Consider the following 24,617-nt stretch of genomic DNA (forward strand, 5'->3'; position numbering starts at 1 on the left):
TTCACAAAAACTGGAAATTAAAAGCATTTCAGGAGCTAAGAGAAGAATATAACATTCCTAACTCAGACTTCCTAAAATATATGCAAATTCAAAGCACTTTAAGTTCACTTACTAAAGAAAACAAGTTAAGCTTTGAAATGACAGAATTGGAAGAAAAACTAACTACCTCATCCACAATTAAAGGTAAAATCAGTGAACTATATGAAATTCTAACTAATGAATGCCAAACAGTCTTCTCAGCTCTATTAAGATGCTGGGAGACGGACCTGGCAACGAAATTTGAAGAAAACAATTGGCAAGATATCTGTGATCGAACTTTCTTTCCCTTTACAAGCAATAAGATCAAAGAAAGTAATTTCAAATATTCATAAATTCTACCTTACTCCTGTAAAAATGCACAAAATCTCGAAAGAAAACTCACCAAATAAAGAAGGAACATTTCTGCATATGTTCTGGCAATGTAGCTAATTGAAGCATTTCTGGAACAAGATTCACTTACTTACTAAATCTGTCATGGAGCTGGAATTTGAGTTATCACCATGTGTCTATCTATTAAATAATATAACAAACTGCCACTTAGACCAAAATAAATGCAGACTGTTGGTATAGATAACATATTTTGCAAAGAAATGTATACTTCTTCTATGGAAAAATGAAATTTCACCAACATTCAATATGTTCATTGAACAAATATCTCAGTTTCTTCCCTTAGAAAAGATAACGCTTGAAAAGCACAACCAGGGTAAATTATTTCAAGAACTTTGGAATCCACTCTATACTCAACTGGAAACTCATAATGTAGTCCTATAAATGTGTCATAACTAATATAACAGACATGGTGCTGTGTGGGCTTCTCTGTGTGAACAGGGCTTTGAGTAGCCCAACCCAATAATGCTTTGTAATGTAAACAAGCAAAACAAGTAAAAAATACCAATCACACACTCACAGTATACTTTCATACATTCACATACTGCACTCATATCCAGCCACCCACCTTCTGGTATACAGACGCACGCACGCACGCACGCGCACGCACGCACGCACACACACGCACGCGAGGTGTTTTAAACGTAGTGAAGGTCAATTATTTTGCGACAATGACCGAGTAAAGCTATACATTATCCCGCTTATTACATGGCTAACTTACTAACAATATACCTAATTCATTTGACAAATCGCAGTTGTTCTGTGGCTCTGTCAGCCCAAATAAAGTGATTATTATTATCGCGGGCAGCAGCCTCTGTTCTGGCTCCGCTGTGTTCTGGCTCCGCTCGTTGCTCCGCCCCCTCATCGCCGGCAGCACTGAATTGCACTGAAACAGTGTGTCAGTGGGCTTGATTGCGAACAGCTGCGCTCTGCGGTCATTATTGAAAAATCTGCGGTCATTATCGAAAAATAATGACCGCAGTCGGGGGGCTGTTGACCAATCACAAGCAAGCATTTCGGCGAATGTGAAAACGCCATGTAATAAAATTGATTAACTCAGAATGAAAGTATCAAATACAGCTTGAATGTCTCTCACCAAATAGCTAGCTGTTGGAATCTGGAAGAAGAGAGAGATTTCCCTGGTGAAATCCTCTTTATACACAGGAGAGAGAGGGGGGGGGGGGGGGCACACAATAAAACTGGAGGTTTGGGGAGAGGGAGGAGACAAGTTCTAGGAGGAGACCAGTCCTGTTATCCTCCACAGGTGACAGTTGCGTACTGAGACGGAGAGCGCGGAAGAATCGATCAACATGGAGCTCTGTGTCCATCATGCTGCATTACTGCGATTTAATAGATAAATAATATATAGGCAATTCTGCCTTAACACAGTGCAAAGTGCATCAAACGACTATCGAGCAGCCAAGAAATAATGATGTTACAGATTGTAATGTTAGAACATCATGCCTGTGTACCCGCATGGAATCCACAGACAAAAGAGTTCCAATGAAATGGTGTCAGATTCACCTTGCGTTGCCTTGTGTTTCTAGGCAACAAGGATCCTTGTCCATTTTGTCTTTCAGCTTCCTATGAGCTTGTGACACTATCTATGAAGGCATCTATTACTGTAACCTTCAAAGTCTTGTCTTGTTTTTTAATTAAAAGACGCCAGGCCCCTTGTTCTATTTCCTTACAGATATCCTTTGTTATGGGGATAATGAGCTAAATAAACAGTGTTGCTCTTATAGATGCATTATTTATTTGGTTTGGGAATATCTACAAACTACAAATGAGCTGATACGGAAAATGAGAAAAGCATATGAGGCGGAAGACACTCGTTGTGTCTGTTCATGCATTATGAATTATGTATGGACTACAGACTTAGACAGACCATTTTGTGGTCACATCTGTGGACCAGTCTGCACTATTAGCTAGTTTTAAGTTAAGTTATACTTATTCAATTCAACGTGGGGAAATGATTCCTCTGCATTTGACCCATTCTAACCACTTAGGAGCAGTGGGCAGCCACAGACTGGCCCCCGGGGACCATCTCCAGCTGTAATGTCAGTACATTGGTCAAGGGCAGGAGTCTATCTATACTCTATACAGCATGCATGTCGTTTTGTGTGGGAGGAAGTACCCAGAGGAAAACCCACGCAACACAGGGAGACCATGCAAGCTCCGTACGGAATGTCCCCCTGCTGGGGTTTGAAGCCATGACCTTCTTGCTGTGAAGCAACTATTTTCTACCGCCACAGTTTTGGAAGTATTTTTTACTCAAGTACTGTACTCAAGTATTTTAATTTCAGGGAACTTTATACTTTCACTCCACTACATTTAAAAATATATATTGTACTTTTAACTCCACTGCATTTATCTGAACCCATCAGCTACTAGTTACTTTGAAGGAAATGATTTTGCACAGAAAACATGGCAAGAATTGATGAAGATGATGTACTTTCAAATGTGAAGCCTGCCAACTTCAGAGTTGTTGAAACATAATCAGAGCAGCATAAGTGGACCACATACCACCTTAACCTTTAGAGGTCAATGATTTGAGGCTAGAATGCTCCCAATCATTGGGATACACAAACATCATGTAGAATGCATATTTTGCTTAAGCATAAGTACATTCAATATCAAATACTTCTCTACTTTTACTTAAGTAGTATTTTTAATGGAGGACCTTTACTTTTACCAGAGTATTATTTTACCTGTATATTTCTACTTTTACTACCCCCCCCCCCCCCCCCCCATTCAGCTCCATTTTATTTGAGTGACGGCAGATATCTCTACAGCAGATACTGTATGTCCAAAACTAGGTGAATCACACCATCACACCAAAACAATGTGGATGGATAGATAGCACGTCTGGTAAGTGGGGAAATATATGTATATACAAAGGGTGAAAGGGTCACTGTAAGTCTAAAATCATAAACAAAACCTGCAACAGGCAGCGAGCATGTAGCCTGTATATTATGCATGTGCATTTAACAATGTTGACACAATGTGTGTGTGTGTGTGTGTGTGTGTGTGTGGTGTCAGGTGTGTGGAGCTGGACTGTTGGGATGGGAAAGGAGAAGACCAAGAGCCTATCATCACTCACGGCAAGGCCATGTGCACAGACATCTTGTTCAAGGTCAGCGCATGCACGCTCACATGCATGCAAAAACACCACACACACACACACACACACACACACACACACACACACACACACACACAGACACCACCATTCCGAGGTCATTCTAGATGAGAGTGTCTGCTAAATGATCTCTCAGGTTGTGCAAGTCTGCCCCCTTGTGTTGATGATTTTACATTACATCTGACCACAGCTCCACACCTGTGTCTGAACAGGCGATGTTGGCCACGTCTGGGCCAATTGACATTTATATATCAATTCTCTAGATCTTTACTTGCTCCCGTTTTCATTACTACTCACCAGGCATGCTGGATATACTAATTAATTATCCAGAAAGACTTGAATCCAACAAGCCATTTCCTTCTTGTTTCGACAGGATGTTATCCAAGCTAATCAGGGACACAGCGTTCGTCACGTCAGACTATCCTGTTATCCTGTCTTTTGAAAACCACTGCAGGTACAGTAGGTGTTTGACGAGATCAAGAGTCATATCTGGTGGTGATTTATATCATACTAACACAAACTCAGAAGAGATTAAGAGACTAACTATATTTTACCTCCTACAATATTCCAGAGGTATGGATTGGCCACAGTGTGTGTGTGTGTGTGTGTGTGTCTGTGTGTGTGTGTGTGTGTGTCTGTGTGTAACCAGTCCTTGGCTGTAGTGTAGACTGGACATGTCTGTAGACGTGCATCTAGTGGCTGTGGGGAGGAAACAGAGGCAGCGTTTGGTTGGATCCCGGCTGTGATGTCACTGTAAATGGCCACAAGCATTTCTGCACCCATGAGATGTCTTCAAAGGCATAATAGAACCTCTTTTAAATTTGAATCCTATGTATATGTGATTTATTGATATATGATATGATAATTAAATATTTTAAATGTGGTGTGTGTGTGTGTGTGTGTGTGTGTGTGTGTGTGTGTGTGTGTGTGTGTGTGTGTGTGTGTGTGTGTGTGTGTGTCTAGTAAACCTCAGCAGTACAAGATGGCCAAGTATTGTGAGGAGAGCTTCGGGGACCTTTTACTCAAACTCCCACTCGAGGGCTTTCCGGTGGGTATGCTCACTCTCCTCGTCCACCTGTCAATCACTCTCCTATTTGAGCGGGATGTGATATTATCATGTGTGATGGAATATGGTGTATTGATATATGGTTTACTTGGCATGTCCCCGTTGTTGTTTCTGTTTCTCCAGATTGAGGCCGGGCGTTCTTTACCTTCTCCCAACCACCTCAAACGCAAAATCCTCATTAAAAACAAACGCTTGAAACCGGAAGTAGAACAGAGTAGGTACCCTCCCTGCCTGTTGAAACACCTCACCATTACTACAATATATACATATACATATGTATATGTGTGTGTGTTATGTGTGTGTGTGTGTGTGTGTGTGTGTGTGTGTGTGTGTGTGTGTGTGTGTGTGTTGACCTTAATGTACTGTGTGTGTGTGTGTGTGTGTGTGTGTGTGTGTGTGTGTGTGTCTGTGTGTGTGTGTGTGTGTGTGTGTGTGTGTGTGTGTGTGTGTGTGTGTCTGTGTGTGTGTCTGTGTGTGTGTGTGTGTGTGTGTCTGTGTGTGTGTGTGTGTGTGTGTGTGTGTGTGTGTGTGTGTGTGTTGACCTTAATGTACTGTGTGTGTGTGTGTGTGTGTGTGTGTGTGTGTGTGTGTGTGTGTGTGTGTCTGTGTGTGTGTCTGTGTGTGTGTCTGTGTGTGTGTCTGTGTGTGTGTGTGTGTGTGTGTCTGTGTGTGTGTCTGTGTGTGTGTGTCTGTGTGTGTGTCTGTGTGTGTGTCTGTGTGTGTGTCTGTGTGTGTGTCTGTGTGTGTGTGTGTGTGTGTGTACTACAGAGCAGCTAGAGTCCTTTAAGAAGCACATGGAGGCGGGGGAGACCAACACTCCTGCCATCATCCTGGGAGAGGAGATCGAGGAGGATATTGAAAACGGTGAGCTGCCTGGGTGTGTTTCAGCTGTTGAGTCTGTTTCAGCTGTCTGAGAGTGTGTTTCAGCTGTTGAGTCTGTTTCAGCTGCCTGGGTGTGTGTTTCAGCTGTTGAGTCTGTTTCAGCTGCCTGGGTGTGTGTTTCAGCTGTTGAGTCTGTTTCAGCTGCCTGGGTGTGTGTTTCAGCTGTTGAGTCTGTTTCAGCTGCCTGGGTGTGTGTTTCAGCTGTTGAGTCTGTTTCATCAGTCTGAGAGTGTGTTTCATCAGTCTGAGAGTGTGTTTCAGCTGTTGAGTCTGTTTCAGCTGCCTGGGTGTGTGTTTCAGCTGTTGAGTCTGTTTCATCAGTCTGAGAGTGTGTTTCATCAGTCTGAGAGTGTGTTTCAGCTGTTGAGTCTGTTTCAGCTGCCTGGGTGTGTGTTTCAGCTGTTGAGTCTGTTTCATCAGTCTGAGAGTGTGTTTCAGCTGTTGAGTCTGTTTCATCTGTCTGAGAGTGTGTTTCAGCTGTTGAGTCTGTTTCATCTGTCTGAGAGTGTGTTTCATCTGTCTGAGAGTGTGTTTCATCTGTCTGAGAGTGTTTCAGCTGTCTGAGAGTGTGTTTCATCTGTCTGAGAGTGTGTTTCATCTGTCTGAGAGTGTGTTTCATCTGTCTGAGAGTGTGTTTCATCTGTCTGAGAGTGTTTCAGCTGTCTGAGAGTGTGTTTCATCTGTCTGAGAGTGTGTTTCAGCTGTCTGATAGTGTGTTTCAGCTGTCTGATAGTGTGTTTCATCTGTCTGAGAGTGTGTTTCATCAGTCTGATAGTGTGTTTCAGCTGTCTGATAGTGTGTTTCATCTGTCTGATAGTGTGTTTCATCTGTCTGAGAGTGTGTTTCAGCTGTTGAGTCTGTTTCAGCTGTCTGAGAGTGTGTTTCAGCTGTTGAGTCTGTTTCAGCTGTCTGAGAGTGTGTTTCAGCTGTTGAGTCTGTTTCAGCTGCCTGGGTGTGTGTTTCAGCTGTTGAGTCTGTTTCAGCTGCCTGGGTGTGTGTTTCAGCTGTTGAGTCTGTTTCAGCTGCCTGGGTGTGTGTTTCAGCTGTTGAGTCTGTTTCAGCTGCCTGGGTGTGTGTTTCAGCTGTTGAGTCTGTTTCATCAGTCTGAGAGTGTGTTTCATCAGTCTGAGAGTGTGTTTCAGCTGTTGAGTCTGTTTCAGCTGCCTGGGTGTGTGTTTCAGCTGTTGAGTCTGTTTCATCAGTCTGAGAGTGTGTTTCATCAGTCTGAGAGTGTGTTTCAGCTGTTGAGTCTGTTTCAGCTGCCTGGGTGTGTGTTTCAGCTGTTGAGTCTGTTTCATCAGTCTGAGAGTGTGTTTCAGCTGTTGAGTCTGTTTCATCTGTCTGAGAGTGTGTTTCAGCTGTTGAGTCTGTTTCATCTGTCTGAGAGTGTGTTTCATCTGTCTGAGAGTGTGTTTCATCTGTCTGAGAGTGTTTCAGCTGTCTGAGAGTGTGTTTCATCTGTCTGAGAGTGTGTTTCATCTGTCTGAGAGTGTGTTTCATCTGTCTGAGAGTGTGTTTCATCTGTCTGAGAGTGTTTCAGCTGTCTGAGAGTGTGTTTCATCTGTCTGAGAGTGTGTTTCAGCTGTCTGATAGTGTGTTTCAGCTGTCTGATAGTGTGTTTCATCTGTCTGAGAGTGTGTTTCATCAGTCTGATAGTGTGTTTCAGCTGTCTGATAGTGTGTTTCATCTGTCTGATAGTGTGTTTCATCTGTCTGAGAGTGTGTTTCAGCTGTTGAGTCTGTTTCAGCTGTCTGAGAGTGTGTTTCAGCTGTTGAGTCTGTTTCAGCTGTCTGAGAGTGTGTTTCAGCTGTTGAGTCTGTTTCAGCTGCCTGGGTGTGTGTTTCAGCTGTTGAGTCTGTTTCAGCTGCCTGGGTGTGTGTTTCAGCTGTTGAGTCTGTTTCAGCTGCCTGGGTGTGTGTTTCAGCGGTTGAGTCTGTTTCAGCTGCCTGGGTGTGTGTTTCAGCTGTTGAGTCTGTTTCATCAGTCTGAGAGTGTGTTTCATCAGTCTGAGAGTGTGTTTCAGCTGTTGAGTCTGTTTCAGCTGCCTGGGTGTGTGTTTCAGCTGTTGAGTCTGTTTCATCAGTCTGAGAGTGTGTTTCATCAGTCTGAGAGTGTGTTTCAGCTGTTGAGTCTGTTTCAGCTGCCTGGGTGTGTGTTTCAGCTGTTGAGTCTGTTTCATCAGTCTGAGAGTGTGTTTCAGCTGTTGAGTCTGTTTCATCTGTCTGAGAGTGTGTTTCAGCTGTTGAGTCTGTTTCATCTGTCTGAGAGTGTGTTTCATCTGTCTGAGAGTGTGTTTCATCTGTCTGAGAGTGTTTCAGCTGTCTGAGAGTGTGTTTCATCTGTCTGAGAGTGTGTTTCATCTGTCTGAGAGTGTGTTTCATCTGTCTGAGAGTGTGTTTCATCTGTCTGAGAGTGTTTCAGCTGTCTGAGAGTGTGTTTCATCTGTCTGAGAGTGTGTTTCAGCTGTCTGATAGTGTGTTTCAGCTGTCTGATAGTGTGTTTCATCTGTCTGAGAGTGTGTTTCATCAGTCTGATAGTGTGTTTCAGCTGTCTGATAGTGTGTTTCATCTGTCTGATAGTGTGTTTCATCTGTCTGAGAGTGTGTTTCATCTGTCTGAGAGTGTGTTTCATCTGTCTGAGAGTGTTTCAGCTGTCTGAGAGTGTGTTTCATCTGTCTGAGAGTGTGTTTCAGCTGTCTGATAGTGTGTTTCAGCTGTCTGATAGTGTGTTTCATCTGTCTGAGAGTGTGTTTCATCAGTCTGATAGTGTGTTTCAGCTGTCTGATAGTGTGTTTCATCTGTCTGATAGTGTGTTTCATCTGTCTGAGAGTGTGTTTCATCTGTCTGAGAGTGTGTTTCAGCTGTCTGATAGTGTGTTTCATCTGTCTGAGAGTGTTTCAGCTGTCTGATAGTGTGTTTCAGCTGTCTGAGAGTGTGTTTCATCTGTCTGATAGTGTGTTTCATCTGTCTGAGAGTGTGTTTCATCTGTCTGAGAGTGTGTTTCATCTGTCTGAGAGTGTGTTTCATCTGTCTGAGAGTGTGTTTCATCTGTCTGAGAGTGTTTCAGCTGTCTGATAGTGTGTTTCATCTGTCTGAGAGTGTGTTTCAGCTGTCTGATAGTGTGTTTCAGCTGTCTGAGAGTGTGTTTCATCTGTCTGAGAGTGTGTTTCATCTGTCTGAGAGTGTGTTTCATCTGTCTGAGAGTGTGTTTCAGCTGTCTGATAGTGTGTTTCATCTGTCTGAGAGTGTGTTTAATCTGTCTGAGAGTGTGTTTCATCTGTCTGAGAGTGTGTTTCAGCTGTCTGAGAGTGTGTTTCATCTGTCTGATAGTGTGTTTCAGCTGTCTGATAGTGTGTTTCATCTGTCTGAGAGTGTGTTTAATCTGTCTGAGAGTGTGTTTCAGCTGTCTGATAGTGTGTTTCAGCTGTCTGATAGTGTGTTTCATCTGTCTGAGAGTGTGTTTAATCTGTCTGAGAGTGTATCAGCTGTCTGAGAGTGTTTCAGCTGTTGAGTCTGTTTCAGCTGTCTGAGAGTCTGTTTCAGCTGTCTGAGAGTGTGTTTCAGCTGTCTGAGAGTCTGTTTCAGCTGTTGAGTCTGTTTCAGCTGTCTGAGAGTCTGTTTCAGCTGTCTGAGAGTGTGTATCAGCTGTCTGAGAGTGTGCTCAGCTGTCTGAGAGTGTTTCAGCTGTTGAGTCTGTTTCAGCTGTCTGAGAGTGTGTATCAGCTGTCTGAGAGTGTGCTCAGCTGTCTGAGAGTGTGTATTTTTGTGTACATAATGGTCACCTTTTGACTTTGGCTTTGACAAAGGAACCATCAAGAGTCCCTGGTCAGAGGACCAGAGAGACCTGCAGGACTGTAAGGACACAGCAGCTCAATACTATAGAGTGGGGCTTTTAAAATCAATCCTATACTTGACCGGTAGCCAAATGCAAGGAGTCGATGGGAGTGATGTGGGCCCTCCGACTAGACTCACAGCAGAATTCTGTAATAGTTTTTCCATAATTAGATGTAGATGTACAGCACAGAACTATATTATTACAATATACATACATAATAAAGCATAAACAGTTTCATCCTACACTTTATAACATTATGATACCTGATGACTAGGTGCCTTCATTAAAGTACTGTTTTGAGGTACTTGTATTTTACTTAACTATTTCCATTCTATGTGTCACTAACAGTAACAGCTGTTCGCCACGGACCAGTTCTAGGTTCGAATGAGGAGAGGAGTGATATACACAGTTAAAGGAGTAGTAGACCAGAGACAAGGTTATAACAGTGACCGGTAGTTTATTCACAACAAGCGCGCTAGCTAGACAATTGCAATACATACAGTGACAGTGAGGTAAAGTGAAGTATCCCTTTTAGGTTCTTTCATTAACCACTCCTTCTTTCAGGAGGGTTAGTTCGATATCAGGTTCTAGGTTGATTGGATCAACACATTTGGTTTGGTTCAGACGTCTCTGAGGTTATCACTAGCTAAAAGCTAGGTTTAAAGTTGGACATTAGATGTATCCATTTTTCGTGAGTAACTCATTATCTTTCTTCTGCAATTGCAGATCAGTAAACTCTATAACAGTTTATCATTCAGTAAACTCTATATCAGTTTATCATTTCAATAGGTAAGTGTTTAAACATATTAATTTAAACATTTAAGTGTGCAGGGAATGCAAGTACCTTATTAGGTGAAATTACCCTTTAAACTCTTCCTTTGCGGGTGTAATACGAATGAAGTACCAGTAGAAATATTCAAGGTTATAGGAATGCAAATACCTTATCAGGTGAAATTACCCTTTAAACCATCTTTCTTTACAGGAGAACCATCAGTGATTTAACTATAATCAATATGTTATCAGTGAGATTCAGGTATCTTACTGGGTGCATTGACCCTTTAACTCGTCCTCTTTACAGGAGAACATCAGTAGTTCAGGTATCTTATTGGGTGAATTTACCCTTTAACTCTCCCTCTTACAGGAGAAATATCAGTGGTTCAAGTATCTTACTGGGTGCATTTACCCTTTAACTCTCCTTTCTTACAGGACAATTATCAGTGGTTCAAGTATCTTACTGGGTGCATTTACCCTTTAACTCGCCTTTCTTACAGGAGAAATATCGGTACTCATATATACAATGTGCATCAATCAAATACAAAATACAATATCAAAATACAAAAGGTGAAACGGAGTCAAAAGCCCTTGGAAGTCCTTGTGCTCTCGTTCAATCAGTTCGTATCATAGAAAAGGATATGATGGTCCTTGGAAGTTCTTGTGACTCAAGTTCAATTAGTTCGTTAATTCCTGATCCACTTCCTCACTGGGAATGAGGAAGGTAATTTCACAATCCTACCAGGCTGTTGAGGCAACATGGGGTAATCAGATCAGGCCGGGGGTATAGCCTTGATCTAGATCTGAGGTTCAGTGGGTTGGCTCGCCATCTTGTGTCGGTTCGGCACACTGCCTCGTCCCGCGTGGGCACACGTGATGAGTGGTGGTCGGTCGGGACTCCTGGGAACTCTTCCCGGGGGTGGAACGGGGTGCTAGAAAAACCTGGCCTGCGTTATACAGGCATTCAGAAAATAAAAGCTATTTACCATCTTTCATTGCTTCATCATCTTTTCATTGCTTTTAGAATGAATAATCAATCAGGCTACCTTTAGCTATGCTAAGCTAAAGTAGGCTACCTTATCACAGCATGTGGGAATATCCATCTGTCTTATGCTAAGTTAGGCTAAAGTGCTCTAGCATATGTGAACATTCCTCACATTCCATATTAAACTCTCAAAAGCAGTCAAAATGTATATAGACCATGTTCTTATCATACAGCATATCAATACAATTATAAGTACTTCTGAAATGGTTTCTTTCTAGTTTTCATTTAACCAAATTGAGCTTGGAGCTTCGCTAGCATGACTCAGGATGAAGCTACATTATTAGCTGATTAGCATTGAGCTAGCGATTTTGTACATTCGACAATGAACAGCACAATATTGATGACACTCACCAAAACCACTTCCGGAAGTGGTATGCTCTTTAACTGCAACAACTTCTTCGGTTTTGTAACTGGGGGAATCTTTTATGACTGTTTGATAACTATTTTGTGGCGCTAGTTCATTTCAATATCCAGCAGCATTCAGCTGCGTCAGTCTCCGTCAATCTATAATCTCATCTGCCGTATGGCAAGGCTCACCTGCCGTAAGGCAAGGCGTGGACTGTTTACATTTACATTTACATTTAGTCATTTAGCTGACGCTTTTATCCAAAGCGACTTACAAGTTCTGTACGACAAGCCATCAGGAAGGGCACAACTCTATCAGCTGAGTAACAATGTTCGTCAAAGTGTTGAGTGCTACAGTGTAGGTTAGTTTATTAGGACAAGTGCATGACAGTAAGGTTAGTTAGGGTTGGATTTTTTTTTTATTTTTTATTTTTTTTATTCAGATAATGGTTGAAGAAGTGCGTCTTTAGTCTAGACTGTTGTGACACCTATCTCACGTCATGAGGTAATTTAAAGGGGCAGTGAGGCAATTCAAAGGATTTGGTCAAAACATTGCTAATCTCATATGAATATACATATGACCCAATAACATTAACTATTTATGTTCTTGCACGATAGCATTAACTATTTATGTTCTTATTCAATGGCAATAACTATTTATGTTCCTATAACTAAATAGTTATGAATCTGAAACCTGGGTTATGGATCTTTAGATATTTGCTCCTCAACATCTCAAAGGAAATATCCTACTTTATACACCACTATGTGTATCTGAACGCTGCAGTAACAAACCACAGTGACTTTACAGTTCAGTCTTTACGTGTGTGTGTGTGTGTGTGTGCGTGTGCGTGTGCATGTGTGTGTAGGTGTAGGGGAGAAGGAGCCAGAGGATAAGGAGCTGAACACTGAGGGCCAGATCAGTCTGTCGGAGGAGCCCAGTGAGAAGGAGGCCAACAGTGTATCTCAGGGCAACACCATCAGCTCCAGGAAAGAAGAGGATCGTAAAAACAGCATCAAGAAGGTATAGGTTCATTAGGTTGGAAGCTGAGAACTGGGCTTGGAGGAAGATAAGATATCGTAGAGATGTTTTCTAATTCATGCACTGTTCACTGGTGACAATCTTTGACTCTTTAATATGATAATAATAGTACTGTTGTTTACATTGTGTTGGATATGTTGTGTGGTCACTGAGTTCTTGGAACACAATGTAGAATGGCAGTATGTCTGATGCATGATGTGTGGTACACTGTAAAAAATATTTAATAAAATCATGGGAAATTCACTATTATTTTACAGATTACCTTTGTTTTTCTACTTGCCATAAATGCCATAAAAATACAGTAAATGGTGCGGCCGGGTAGCGCAGCGGACTAAGCATCTGTCTACCACCACAGAGCCAGTGGGATCGAATCCGGCTGTGGTGCCTCCGGCTTGGCCGACCGTCCATACTAACACAATTGGCAGTGTTAGTGGGTGGGAAGCCGGCGTGGGTGGGTCCTGGTCGTTGTAAACAGCGACTCCTACAGTTCGGTCGGGGCGCCTGCACAGCAAGGGAAGGATCTGGGAGAGGTAGTGTGACCTTCCACATGTTACACTCTCGCGCTGCCGGGTGAAAATAAGCGGTGGGCTGGCTGCGTGTAGTCTTTTACCAACAAACTTGCAGTTCCACGTTCGGGTTCTGCGATCTGATTGGCCACTGACGTACGCTCTCTCTACGCCCAAACAGCGCATTACGCTAGTTCTGCCTCTAACCTCTAACAGCCTGCAGCCTGCTAGCATTATCCAATTCATATCAATCGAAATAACGTATTGTTTTCATCTCTCTATATTAACGTGATTCCATCAACACAACCTAAATGTTCAAAACACGACAAGACAGTTTGCATCACTTCCCACGGTTCTCTGCACTTATTCTACCGGTAGTGCGGTAGTTGTTGCCACGGTATTGGGTCTTTGGGTGAATACTTCATTGGCCGGGAAGAAGAACACTGATAACGGTGTGTGGACCGTCCTGCGAGCCCCAGGCCACCGTCCTGCGAGCCCCAGGCCACCGTCCTGCGAGCCCCAGACCACCGTCCTGCGAGCCCCAGACCACCGTCCTGCGAGCCCCAGGCCACCGTCCTGCGAGCCCCAGGCCACCGTCCTGCGAGCCCCAGGCCACCGTCCTGCGAGCCCCAGACCACCGTCCTGCGAGCCCCAGACCACCGTCCTGCGAGCCCCAGACCACCGTCCTGCGAGCCCCAGGCCACGTCCTGCGAGCCCCAGACCACGTCCCGCGAGCCCCAGACCACGTCCCGCGAGCCCCAGACCACGTCCCGCGAGCCCCAGACCACCGCCCTGCGAGCCCCAGACCACCGTCCTGCGAGCCCCAGGCCACCGTCCCGCGAGACTTGTTTCCCGTGCGCCTAAAATTCGACCTGGTCTCGTCCCCTGGGGCTCGCAGGACGGTGGTCTGGGGCTCGCGGGTCTCGTCCCGTGGGGCTCGCAGGACGGTGGTCTGGAGCTCGCAGGACGGTGGCCTGGGGCTCGCAGGACGGTGGTCTGGGGCTCGCAGGACGGTGGTCTGGGGCTCGCAGGACGGTGGTCTGGGGCTCGCAGGACGTGGCCTGGGGCTCGCAGGACGGTGGTCTGGGGCTCGCAGGACGGTGGCCTGGGGCTCGCAAGACGGTGGCCTGGAGCTCGCAGGACGTGGCCTGGGGCTCGCAGGACGGTGGTCTGGAGCTCGCGGGACGGTGGCCTGGGGCTCGCGAGACGGTGGCCTGGAGCTCGCAGGACGTGGCCTGGGGCTCGCAGGACGGTGGTCTGGGGCTCGCGGGACGTGGTCTGGGGCTCGCAGGACGTGGCCTGGGGCTCGCAGGACGGTGGTCTGGAGCTCGCGGGACGGTGGCCTGGGGCTCGCAGGACGGTGGTCTGGGGCTCGCAGGACGGTGGCCTGGGGCTCGCGAGACGGTGGCCTGGGGCTCGCAGGACGGTGGCCTGGGGCTCGCGAGACGGTGGCCTGGGGCTCGCAGGACGGTGGCCTGGGGCTCGCAGGACGGTGGTCTGGGGCTCGCAGGACGGTGGCCTGGGGCTCGCGAGACGGTGGCCTGGGGCTCGCAGGACGGTCCACACACCGCTATCAATGTGTTCTTCTTCCCCGCCAATGAAGTATTCACCCAAAGACCCAATACCTTGGCAACAACTACTGCACTACCGGTAGAATAAGTGCAGAGAACCGTGGGAAGTGATGCAAACTGTCTTGTCGTGTTTTGAACATTTATGTTGTGTTGATGGAATCATGTTAATATAGAGAGATGAAAACAATACGCTAGCAGGCTGTTAGAGGTTAGAGGCAGAACTAGCGTAATGCGCTGTTTGGGCGTAGGGAGAGCGTACGTCAGTGGCCAATCAGATCGCAGAACCCGAACGCGGAACTGCAAGTCTGTTGGTAAAAGACTACACGCGGGCTGGCTACACATGTGTCGGAGGAAGCATGTGATAGTCTCCGCCCTCCCAGACCGACGGTAGGGGGTAGAGTGAGCAACGACCAGGAAGGGGATTGGGAATTGGCATAACGACTAACATTGGGATGGGAGAAAAAAACGGAAAAAGAAAGGGGGGAAAAGATAATTAAAAAAATTAAAAAAAATGGGAGTACAGTAAATTACCTTTTATCAACATATTAACCATTAAATAAAGGTTGTACTCTGTAAATGTATTTGATTTTACTGTAATTTGAGTATTTGGCAACCGTTGCTGCCAAACATTTACAGTTTTTTTACAGTCTTCTTTTTTACAGTGTATGTGTACAGTGACTGAAGATGTTATAAAGTTGAATGCTTCATAAAATGTGTGTGTGTGTGTGTGTGTGTGTGTGTGTGTGTGTGTGTGTGTGTGTGTGTGTGTGTGTGTGTGTGTGTGTGTGTGTGTGTGTGTGTGTGTGTGTGTGTGTGTGTGTGTGTGTGTGTGTGTGTGTGTGTGCGTGTGTGTGCGTGCGTGCGTGTCTCCAGGTGCCTGATGATGAGGTGACAGAGATCTCAGAAGTCACGGAAGCAACCGATGCCACAGACATCTCTGAAGCATTAGACCTAGAGAACAACAAGAAGGTACACACACACAAACGCATGCACACAGACACACAAACGCATGCACACATACCCACACACGCACATACATATACATACAGACGCACACACTAGCACAAACTCTACCCTAGAACAGTGTGAATGTCACTGCCACACGACAGCCGGTTAATGCTTTCACTCCCACACTACAGCAGGTTAACCCTTTACTACCCTAGAACAGTGAATATCTACCGTGTTTAACAGAATTGAAGAAGCTGGGTTAAACTCTACCCTAGAACTAGAACAGTGAATATCTACCGTGTTTAACCCTTTCACTGCCACACGACAGAAGGTTAACCCTTTACTGTCACACAATCGACGGTCGACCTTCTGTCGTGTGGCAGTGAAAGGGTTAACCGGCTGTCGTGTGGCTGCAGTGAAAGGGTTAACCGTTTTGGTAGTGCGGCAGTGAAAAGGTTAACAGAATTGAAGAAGGTTAAACTCCCTCCACCGGAAGACAGATGCGCCTTCAGCTAACTTCAGGAGCAGCTTTCCAGTGAGCTTGGTTGACAGCTCAGCCGTCTATCAGCCTGCGAGGCACATGACTCGTGGCTTTAAAGGCTGATTCACCGCGCTCACTAGAAACCTTGTCCCCGGCGATAGAACACTATGTGAACGTTGAGCACACGAGTGGCCAGGCAACCTACAGCGTAAGGTTACAGTAACAGTAAACTACAGTAAAAACAGACCTATATTCTAATCTACAATGGTTTAAATTAGGGATGCTCGATATTGGCTTTTTTACCGATACCGATATACCGATATTGTCCAACTCTTAATTTCCGATACCGATATCACCCGATATCAACCGATACCGATATATGCAGTGTTCACACATAATGTGATATATATATATAATGTTAACACAACATTATGCATACTTTTGACAATAAATAAAATCAGAATTTGTTCTTGCTTGCTTGCCTGGGTAAATAAAGGTTATAGAAATGTTTTTTGGAAACCGATACTGATATTTTCCGATATCACATTTTAATGCCGATATCGGCCGATAATATCGGTAGGCCGATAATATCGGACATCCCTAGTTTAAATGTGTGAAACATACCAATAAAAGAACATCTCTGTTTGTCCTGTGTAGGGCGTAGAGATAGCTGAGGACTCTGAAGAAGCGCTGATAGCTCAGTACACCTACGTCGGAGCCACCACCAACATCCACCCCGTCCTGTCGGCCATGGTCAACTACGCCCAGCCCGTGAAGTTCCAGAGCTTCGATGTGGCAGAGGGTAAATAAACAACACGTCCAGATATCGTATTTATTACCAGTGTTCTGCAGAAAGCTTGTGTCTCCAACTTTTTTAATTATTATTATTATTAGGATTAACAGCTAACATTGTCCCCCTTGTGGAGAGACTAGTTCATGACTGTTGGACCAAGCCAAGCGTTTGAAAATGTACTATCAAAATGTCCAATATGCATGAATATCAAAGGGAATTTCTGCCTCTTTTTTTTGTTCAATTCCTGAAAAGTGGAATTTCTTGGAGACCCAAGTTTTTTGAGGACACATATGATATGGTCCAGTGTCCCAGGTACAGTGCTGCACCCAATACCTGCTTTTAGTCCTTAGATGTGAAGCACTTCCTGTTTCTCTCACTTCACTCACTCACTCACTCACTCACTCACTCACTCACTCACTCACTCACTCACTCACTCACTCACTCACTCACTCACTCACTCACTCACTTCACTCACGGTTTACCAACCTGCCCCCTAGTGCACGTGCACAGACACGGGCACTTTGTGTTCACCCGCAATTCACTTTCTGAGGCAAGAAAGCAATTGCTTATGCTGAACATTATCTTATAGTTTACAATTAGGAAAATGAAAACCAAGTGACGTTTATCCATCTGTTGTGGATAAATATGATGCATGGGACAAATATATATATATATATATATATATATATATATATATATATATATATATATATATATATATATATATATATATATATATATCTTAGTTTGAGCCAGACTGTGCTGGGGAAGCAGTTTTGTGTTTATGGGTGAATTCTTGGTATGCATGCCAATAAAAAATTGAAATGTGCCTCATGGGTTCCGTTGCACCAGCTCTGTGTTAAAGTTGGACGTCAATGCTAAATTTTTCTGTACAACAGATCTATGTACAACAGATCTATGTACACCAGATCTATGTACAACAGATATATGTACAACAGATCTATGTACAACAGATCTATGTACACCAGATCTATGTACAACAGATATATGTACAACAGATCTATGTACAACAGATCTATGTACAGCAGATCTATGTACACCAGATCTATGTACAACAGATATATGTACAACAGATCTATGTACAACAGATCTATGTACAGCAGATCTATGTACACCAGATCTATGTACAACAGATATATGTACAACAGATCTATGTACAACAGATCTATGTACAGCAGATCTATGTACACCAGATCTATGTACAACAGATATATGTACAACAGATCTATGTACAACAGATCTATGTACAGCAGATATATGTACAGCAGATCTATGTACACCAGATCTATGTACAACAGATCTATGTACAACAGATATCATGTACAGCAGATCTATGTACAATACATCTATGTACAGCAGATCTATGTACACCAGATCTATGTACAACAGATATATGTACAACAGATCTATGTACAACAGATCTATGTACAACAGATATCATGTACAGCAGATCTATGTACAATACATCTATGTACAACAGTGGTTTTTAAACTTTATTTCAGAGGACCCACGTTTTCAGAATAATATATATATATTCAAATTCAAAACGGATTTGTCAGGTTATTGTGCAGGCTAATAGGACAAAGAAATTATGACAATCTGTTTTTAGATAGCTAATATTTTATTTTATCCAACACTGTCGACACTTGAGGGGTTCTCACTTCTTATGATACTTCCAGAGATAATTATTTAAGGACCCATTTTAATCTTCCCAACGACCCACGTGTGAGCCCCGACCCACGCTTTGAAAAACACATGTAGGCTACAACATTGTGTTTAATATTGAGGCTATACGTAACATATCGCACCGTCTAAGAAAATGTTTTAAAAAGTGCAACTAACCGAGGCAATTATTTGCATTGAAGTACGCTTCTTGACGAATGAGTCACATCTATGACATTTTATGTCCTTGTTTTGCTTCTGTCTTTCACAGCTGGATACAGTGTGTACAGTGCTTCTCTCAGGCCATGATTAATAAAAGCATGAACAGCGCACTTCCATTCTATGTAGTGTCTACGTCTCAATATTAATTGGCTTTTTTTCTTTCTCCTTCCTCCGCCTCTCAGAGAAGAACATCCACCACAACATGTCGTCTTTCAACGAGTCACTGGGTCTGGGCTACTTGAAGACCAACGAGTCACTGGGTCTGGGCTACTTGAAGACCAACGAGTCACTGGGTCTGGGCTACTTGAAGACCAACGAGTCACTGGGTCTGGGCTACTTGAAGACCAACGAGTCACTGGGTCTGGGCTACTTGAAGACCAACGAGTCACTGGGTCTGGGCTACTTGAAGACCAACGCCTTAGAGTTTGTCAAGTATCCTTTTTGGTCTGCCGTGAGCCCCCCCCCCCCCCCCCCCCCCCGCCCCTCTTTTCTTGATCTTCCAATCACAACTGTTGCTTCCCTCCGAGCAGACTTTGTTAGTTTGAGTGCTGTTTCATGTACGGGGTAAAATATCAAAGAAGTTGGTTTTGGTCCATATTCATCGCACTGTTGTTACATTTACTTACAATTTGCTTGTGTGGTCTGTATCTCACAGCTTCCAATTTCATTTCAGTGAATCTAAACCATCAGTTTCAGGGCGTTAGGCTGTGATCAGATTGGATGCCTTTTTCTTGCGCTCAAACGCGACGCGTGGCAGTGTACATAGAGAAAGTGCACAGGGTGCAAGGAGCAATACCACTGATTACCGCTGCTACCTCAGCTAATGTTACATAAGTTACATACATTACCACTGATTACCGCTGCTACCTCAGCTAATGTTACATAAGTTACATACATTACCACTGATTACCGCTGCTACCTCAGCTAATGTTACATAAGTTACATACATTACCACTGATTACCGTTGCTACCTCAGCTAATGTTACATAAGTTATATACATTACCACTGATTATATACATTACCACTGATTACCGCTGCTACCTCAGCTAATGTTACATAAGTTACATACATTACCACTGATTACCGCTGCTACCTCAGCTAATGTTACATAAGTTATATACATTACCACTGATTATATACATTACCACTGATTACCGCTGCTACCTCAGCTAATGTTACATAAGTTACATACATTACCACTGATTACCGCTGCTACCTCAGCTAATGTTACATAAGTTACATACATTACCACTGATTACCGCTGCTACCTCAGCTAATGTTACATAAGTTATATACATTACCACTGATTATATACATTACCACTGATTACCGCTGCTACCTCAGCTAATGTTACATAAGTTACATACATTACCACTGATTACCGTTGCTACCTCAGCTAATGTTACATAAGTTACATACATTACCACTGATTACCGCTGCTACCTCAGCTAATGTTACATAAGTTACATACATTACCACTGATTACCGCTGCTACCTCAGCTAATGTTACATAAGTTACATACATTACCACTGATTATATACATTACCACTGATTACCGCTGCTACCTCAGCTAATGTTACATAAGTTACATACATTACCACTGATTACCGTTGCTACCTCAGCTAATGTTACATAAGTTACATACATTACCACTGATTACCGCTGCTACCTCAGCTAATGTTACATAAGTTACATACATTACCACTGATTACCGCTGCTACCTCAGCTAATGTTACATAAGTTACATACATTACCACTGATTATATACATTACCACTGATTACCGCTGCTACCTCAGCTAATGTTACATAAGTTACATACATTACCACTGATTACCATTGCTACCTCAGCTAATGTTACATAAGTTACATACATTACCACTGATTACCGCTGCTACCTCAGCTAATGTTACATAAGTTACATACATTACCACTGATTACCGTTGCTACCTCAGCTAATGTTACATAAGTTATATACATTACCACTGATTATATACATTACCACTGATTACCGCTGCTACCTCAGCTAATGTTACATAAGTTATATACATTACCACTGATTACCGTTGCTACCTCAGCTAATGTTACATAAGTTACATACATTACCACTGATTACCGTTGCTACCTCAGCTAATGTTACATAAGTTACATACATTACCACTGATTACCGTTGCTACCTCAGCTAATGTTACATAAGTTACATACATTACCACTGATTACCGTTGCTACCTCAGCTAATGTTACATAAGTTACATACATTACCACTGATTACCGTTGCTAACTCAGCTAACGTTACATAAGTTACATACATTACCACTGATTACTGTTGCTACATCAGCTAACGTTACATAAGTTACATACATTACCACTGATTACCGTTGCTACCTCAGCTAACGTTACATAAGTTACATACATTACCACTGATTACCGTTGCTACCTCAGCTAACGTTACATAAGTTACATACATTACCACTGATTACCGTTGCTACCTCAGCTAACGTTACATAAGTTACATACATTACCACTGATTACTGTTGCTACCTCAGCTAACGTTACATAAGTTACATACATTACCACTGATTACCGCTGCTACCTCAGCTAACGTTACATAAGTTACATACATTACCACTGATTACCGTTGCTACCTCAGCTAACGTTACATAAGTTACATTACCACTGATTACCGTTGCTACCTCAGCTAACGTTACATAAGTTACATACATTACCACTGATTACTGTTGCTACCTCAGCTAACGTTACATAAGTTACATACATTACCACTGATTACCGCTGCTACCTCAGCTAACGTTACATAAGTTACATACATTACCACTGATTACCGTTGCTACCTTAGCTAACGTTACATAAGTTACATACATTACCACTAGGGATGCTCGATATTGGCTTTTTTACCGATACCGATATACCGATATTGTCCAACTCTTAATTTCCGATACCAATATCAACCGATACCAACCGATACCGATATATGCAGGGTTAACCCCCCCCCCCCCCCCCCCCCCAAAAATGGAATAATTTCAGGTAATTAACATTACATATCTCTTGTTGTGGAATTAACACAACATTATGCATACTTTTGACAATAAATAAAATCAGAATTTGTTCTTACTTGCTTGCCTGGGTAAATAAAGTTTATAGAAATGTAAAAAAAAAAAAAAAGATCGAAAACCGATACCGATATTTTCCGATATCACATTTTAATGCCGATATCGGCTGATAATATCGGTAGGCCGATAATATCTGACATCCCTAATTACCACTGATTACCGTTGCTACATCAGCTAACGTTACATAAGTTACATACATTACCACTGATTACCGTTGCTACATCAGCTAATGTTACATAAGTTACATACATTACCACTGATTACCGTTGCTACATCAGCTAACGTTACATAAGTTACATACATTACCACTGATTACCGTTGCTACATCAGCTAACGTTACATAAGTTACATACATTACCACTGATTACCGCTGCTACCTCAGCTAACGTTACATAAGTTACATACATTACCACTGATTACCGTTGCTACATCAGCTAACGTTACATAAGTTACATACATTACCACTGATTACTGTTGCTACCTCAGCTAATGTTACATAAGTTACATACATTACCACTGATTACCGTTGCTACCTCAGCTAACGTTACATAAGTTACATACATTACCACTGATTACCGTTGCTACCTCAGCTAACGTTACATAAGTTACATACATTACTACTGATTACCGTTGCTACCTCAGTTAACGTTACATAAGTTACATACATTACCACTGATTACCGTTGCTACCTCAGCTAACGTTACATAAGTTACATACATTACTACTGATTACCGTTGCTACCTCAGTTAACGTTACATAAGTTACATACATTACCACTGATTACCGTTGCTACCTCAGTTAATGTTACATAAGTTACATACATTACCACTGATTACCGTTGCTACCTCAGTTAACGTTACATAAGTTACATACATTACCACTGATTACCGTTGCTACCTCAGTTAACGTTACATAAGTTACATACATTACCACTGATTACCGTTGCTACCTCAGCTAACGTTACATAAGTTACATTACCACTGATTACCGTTGCTACCTCAGCTAACGTTACATAAGTTACATACATTACCACTGATTACCGTTGCTACCTCAGTTAACGTTACATAAGTTACATACATTACCACTGATTACCGTTGCTACCTCAGTTAATGTTACATAAGTTACATACATTACCACTGATTACTGTTGCTACCTCAGCTAACGTTACATAAGTTACATTACCACTGATTACCGTTGCTACCTCAGCTAACGTTACATAAGTTACATACATTACCACTGATTACCGTTGCTACCTCAGTTAACGTTACATAAGTTACATACATTACCACTGATTACCGTTGCTACCTCAGCTAACGTTACATAAGTTACATACATTACCACTGATTACCGTTGCTACCTCAGCTAATGTTACATAAGTTACATACATTACCACTGATTACCGTTGCTACCTCAGTTAACGTTACATAAGTTACATACATTACCACTGATTACCGCTGCTACCTCAGCTAACGTTACATAAGTTACATACATTACCACTGATTACCGTTGCTACCTCAGTTAACGTTACATAAGTTACATACATTACCACTGATTACCGTTGCTACCTCAGTTAACGTTACATACATTTCTTCTCACAACCCTCCACGCGTTGCTGTTCATATCTTGGCCGTGGTAAGACCTGGTTGTACTGTACGAACAAGGGTTTTTGGAAACTGCCAAAATGTACTTCTCCTCCATTATCGATCACTCCATTGTCGGTTTATTTAGCTGTCGATTTCTCTTCAGATACCTCAGATTTGTAATCCCTCCCCTTGGTTGATTTGATTGGTCCATCGACAAGAAGGTGACATTGACGTTGGTGCACTCCACAGCTAAAGTTGAAGCTTTTTCAACTGAGAGCGCCCGAAAAAGCGTTGCTTCAAAAACACGAGGCGCGTAGTTTGGAGACGTGCGTCTGTCGCGACAAAACCATTGAAAAAAAGCACAGGCGCATTAAAAAAAGGCGTCCTAAAGCGTCAGTTTTGAGGCATTCGTTGAGCTCCCTTGGAAAAGAAAAGTAAATAATAAATAAATACACTTTTGGGATGTAGGTCACCTAGCTTGATGCTGATTGGTAGGGCCTGGCCTGTGTCTGTCAGCCATGTTTGTTTTAATTTTGTAATCTGTGGAAACCCTCTAGGGAGGGTCGCTGTGCCTTTGGACTGGGACACACACACACACACACACACACACACACACACACACACACACACACACAGGCACACATGCACACACAGGCACACACGCACACACACACATACACTTGCATAGCATGCTTACATGTTTTGTACACGCACTTTACACACACTCACACATGAATACACACACACACACACACTCACACACATACACACTCTTTTGAACACACAATCCAGTGGGACTTCTGGACCCAAGCTGTTCCATACTAAAAATAACCCTACAGTTTGTTTGACACACACATATACACATGTACACACACACACACACACACACACACACACACACACACACACACACACACACACACACACACACACACACACACACACACACACACAGTATGCACTCTCTCCCTCCCTGTGTGTTTCCTGAGCTGTAGCGCAGCTACAACAAACGTCAGATGAGCCGTATTTACCCCAAAGGAGGCCGCGTGGACTCCAGTAATTACATGCCTCAGATATTCTGGAACGCCGGCTGCCAGATGGTCTCACTCAACTTCCAGACCCCAGGTACACACACACACACACACACACGCA

At 43.1% G+C, this 24,617-nt stretch overlaps 1 protein-coding gene across 1 annotated transcript in view; it reads left to right on the forward strand.

Moving 5' to 3' along the window:
• Positions 1-3,945: 3,945 nt before the first annotated feature.
• The window catches only part of LOC311246637 (1-phosphatidylinositol 4,5-bisphosphate phosphodiesterase beta-4-like), a gene marked incomplete at its 3' end in the record, with an annotated part of 89,467 nt that continues 68,795 nt past the window's right edge, over positions 3,946-24,617 (forward strand). Inside the window, exons 1-9 of the mRNA XM_084336784.1 lie at positions 3,946-4,022; positions 4,532-4,616; positions 4,758-4,848; positions 5,403-5,498; positions 12,378-12,532; positions 15,501-15,596; positions 16,714-16,858; positions 18,937-19,205; positions 24,461-24,590. Coding sequence (XP_084192910.1) covers positions 4,551-4,616; positions 4,758-4,848; positions 5,403-5,498; positions 12,378-12,532; positions 15,501-15,596; positions 16,714-16,858; positions 18,937-19,205; positions 24,461-24,590 — 1,048 coding nt within the window. The 5' untranslated portion in view covers positions 3,946-4,022; positions 4,532-4,550. The remainder of the gene's footprint in view (positions 4,023-4,531; positions 4,617-4,757; positions 4,849-5,402; positions 5,499-12,377; positions 12,533-15,500; positions 15,597-16,713; positions 16,859-18,936; positions 19,206-24,460; positions 24,591-24,617) is intronic.

The sequence above is a fragment of the Notolepis coatsorum genome (genome assembly GCF_963971535.1).
Source record: "Notolepis coatsorum genome assembly, chromosome: 19".
Lineage (NCBI taxonomy): Eukaryota > Metazoa > Chordata > Actinopteri > Aulopiformes > Paralepididae > Notolepis > Notolepis coatsorum.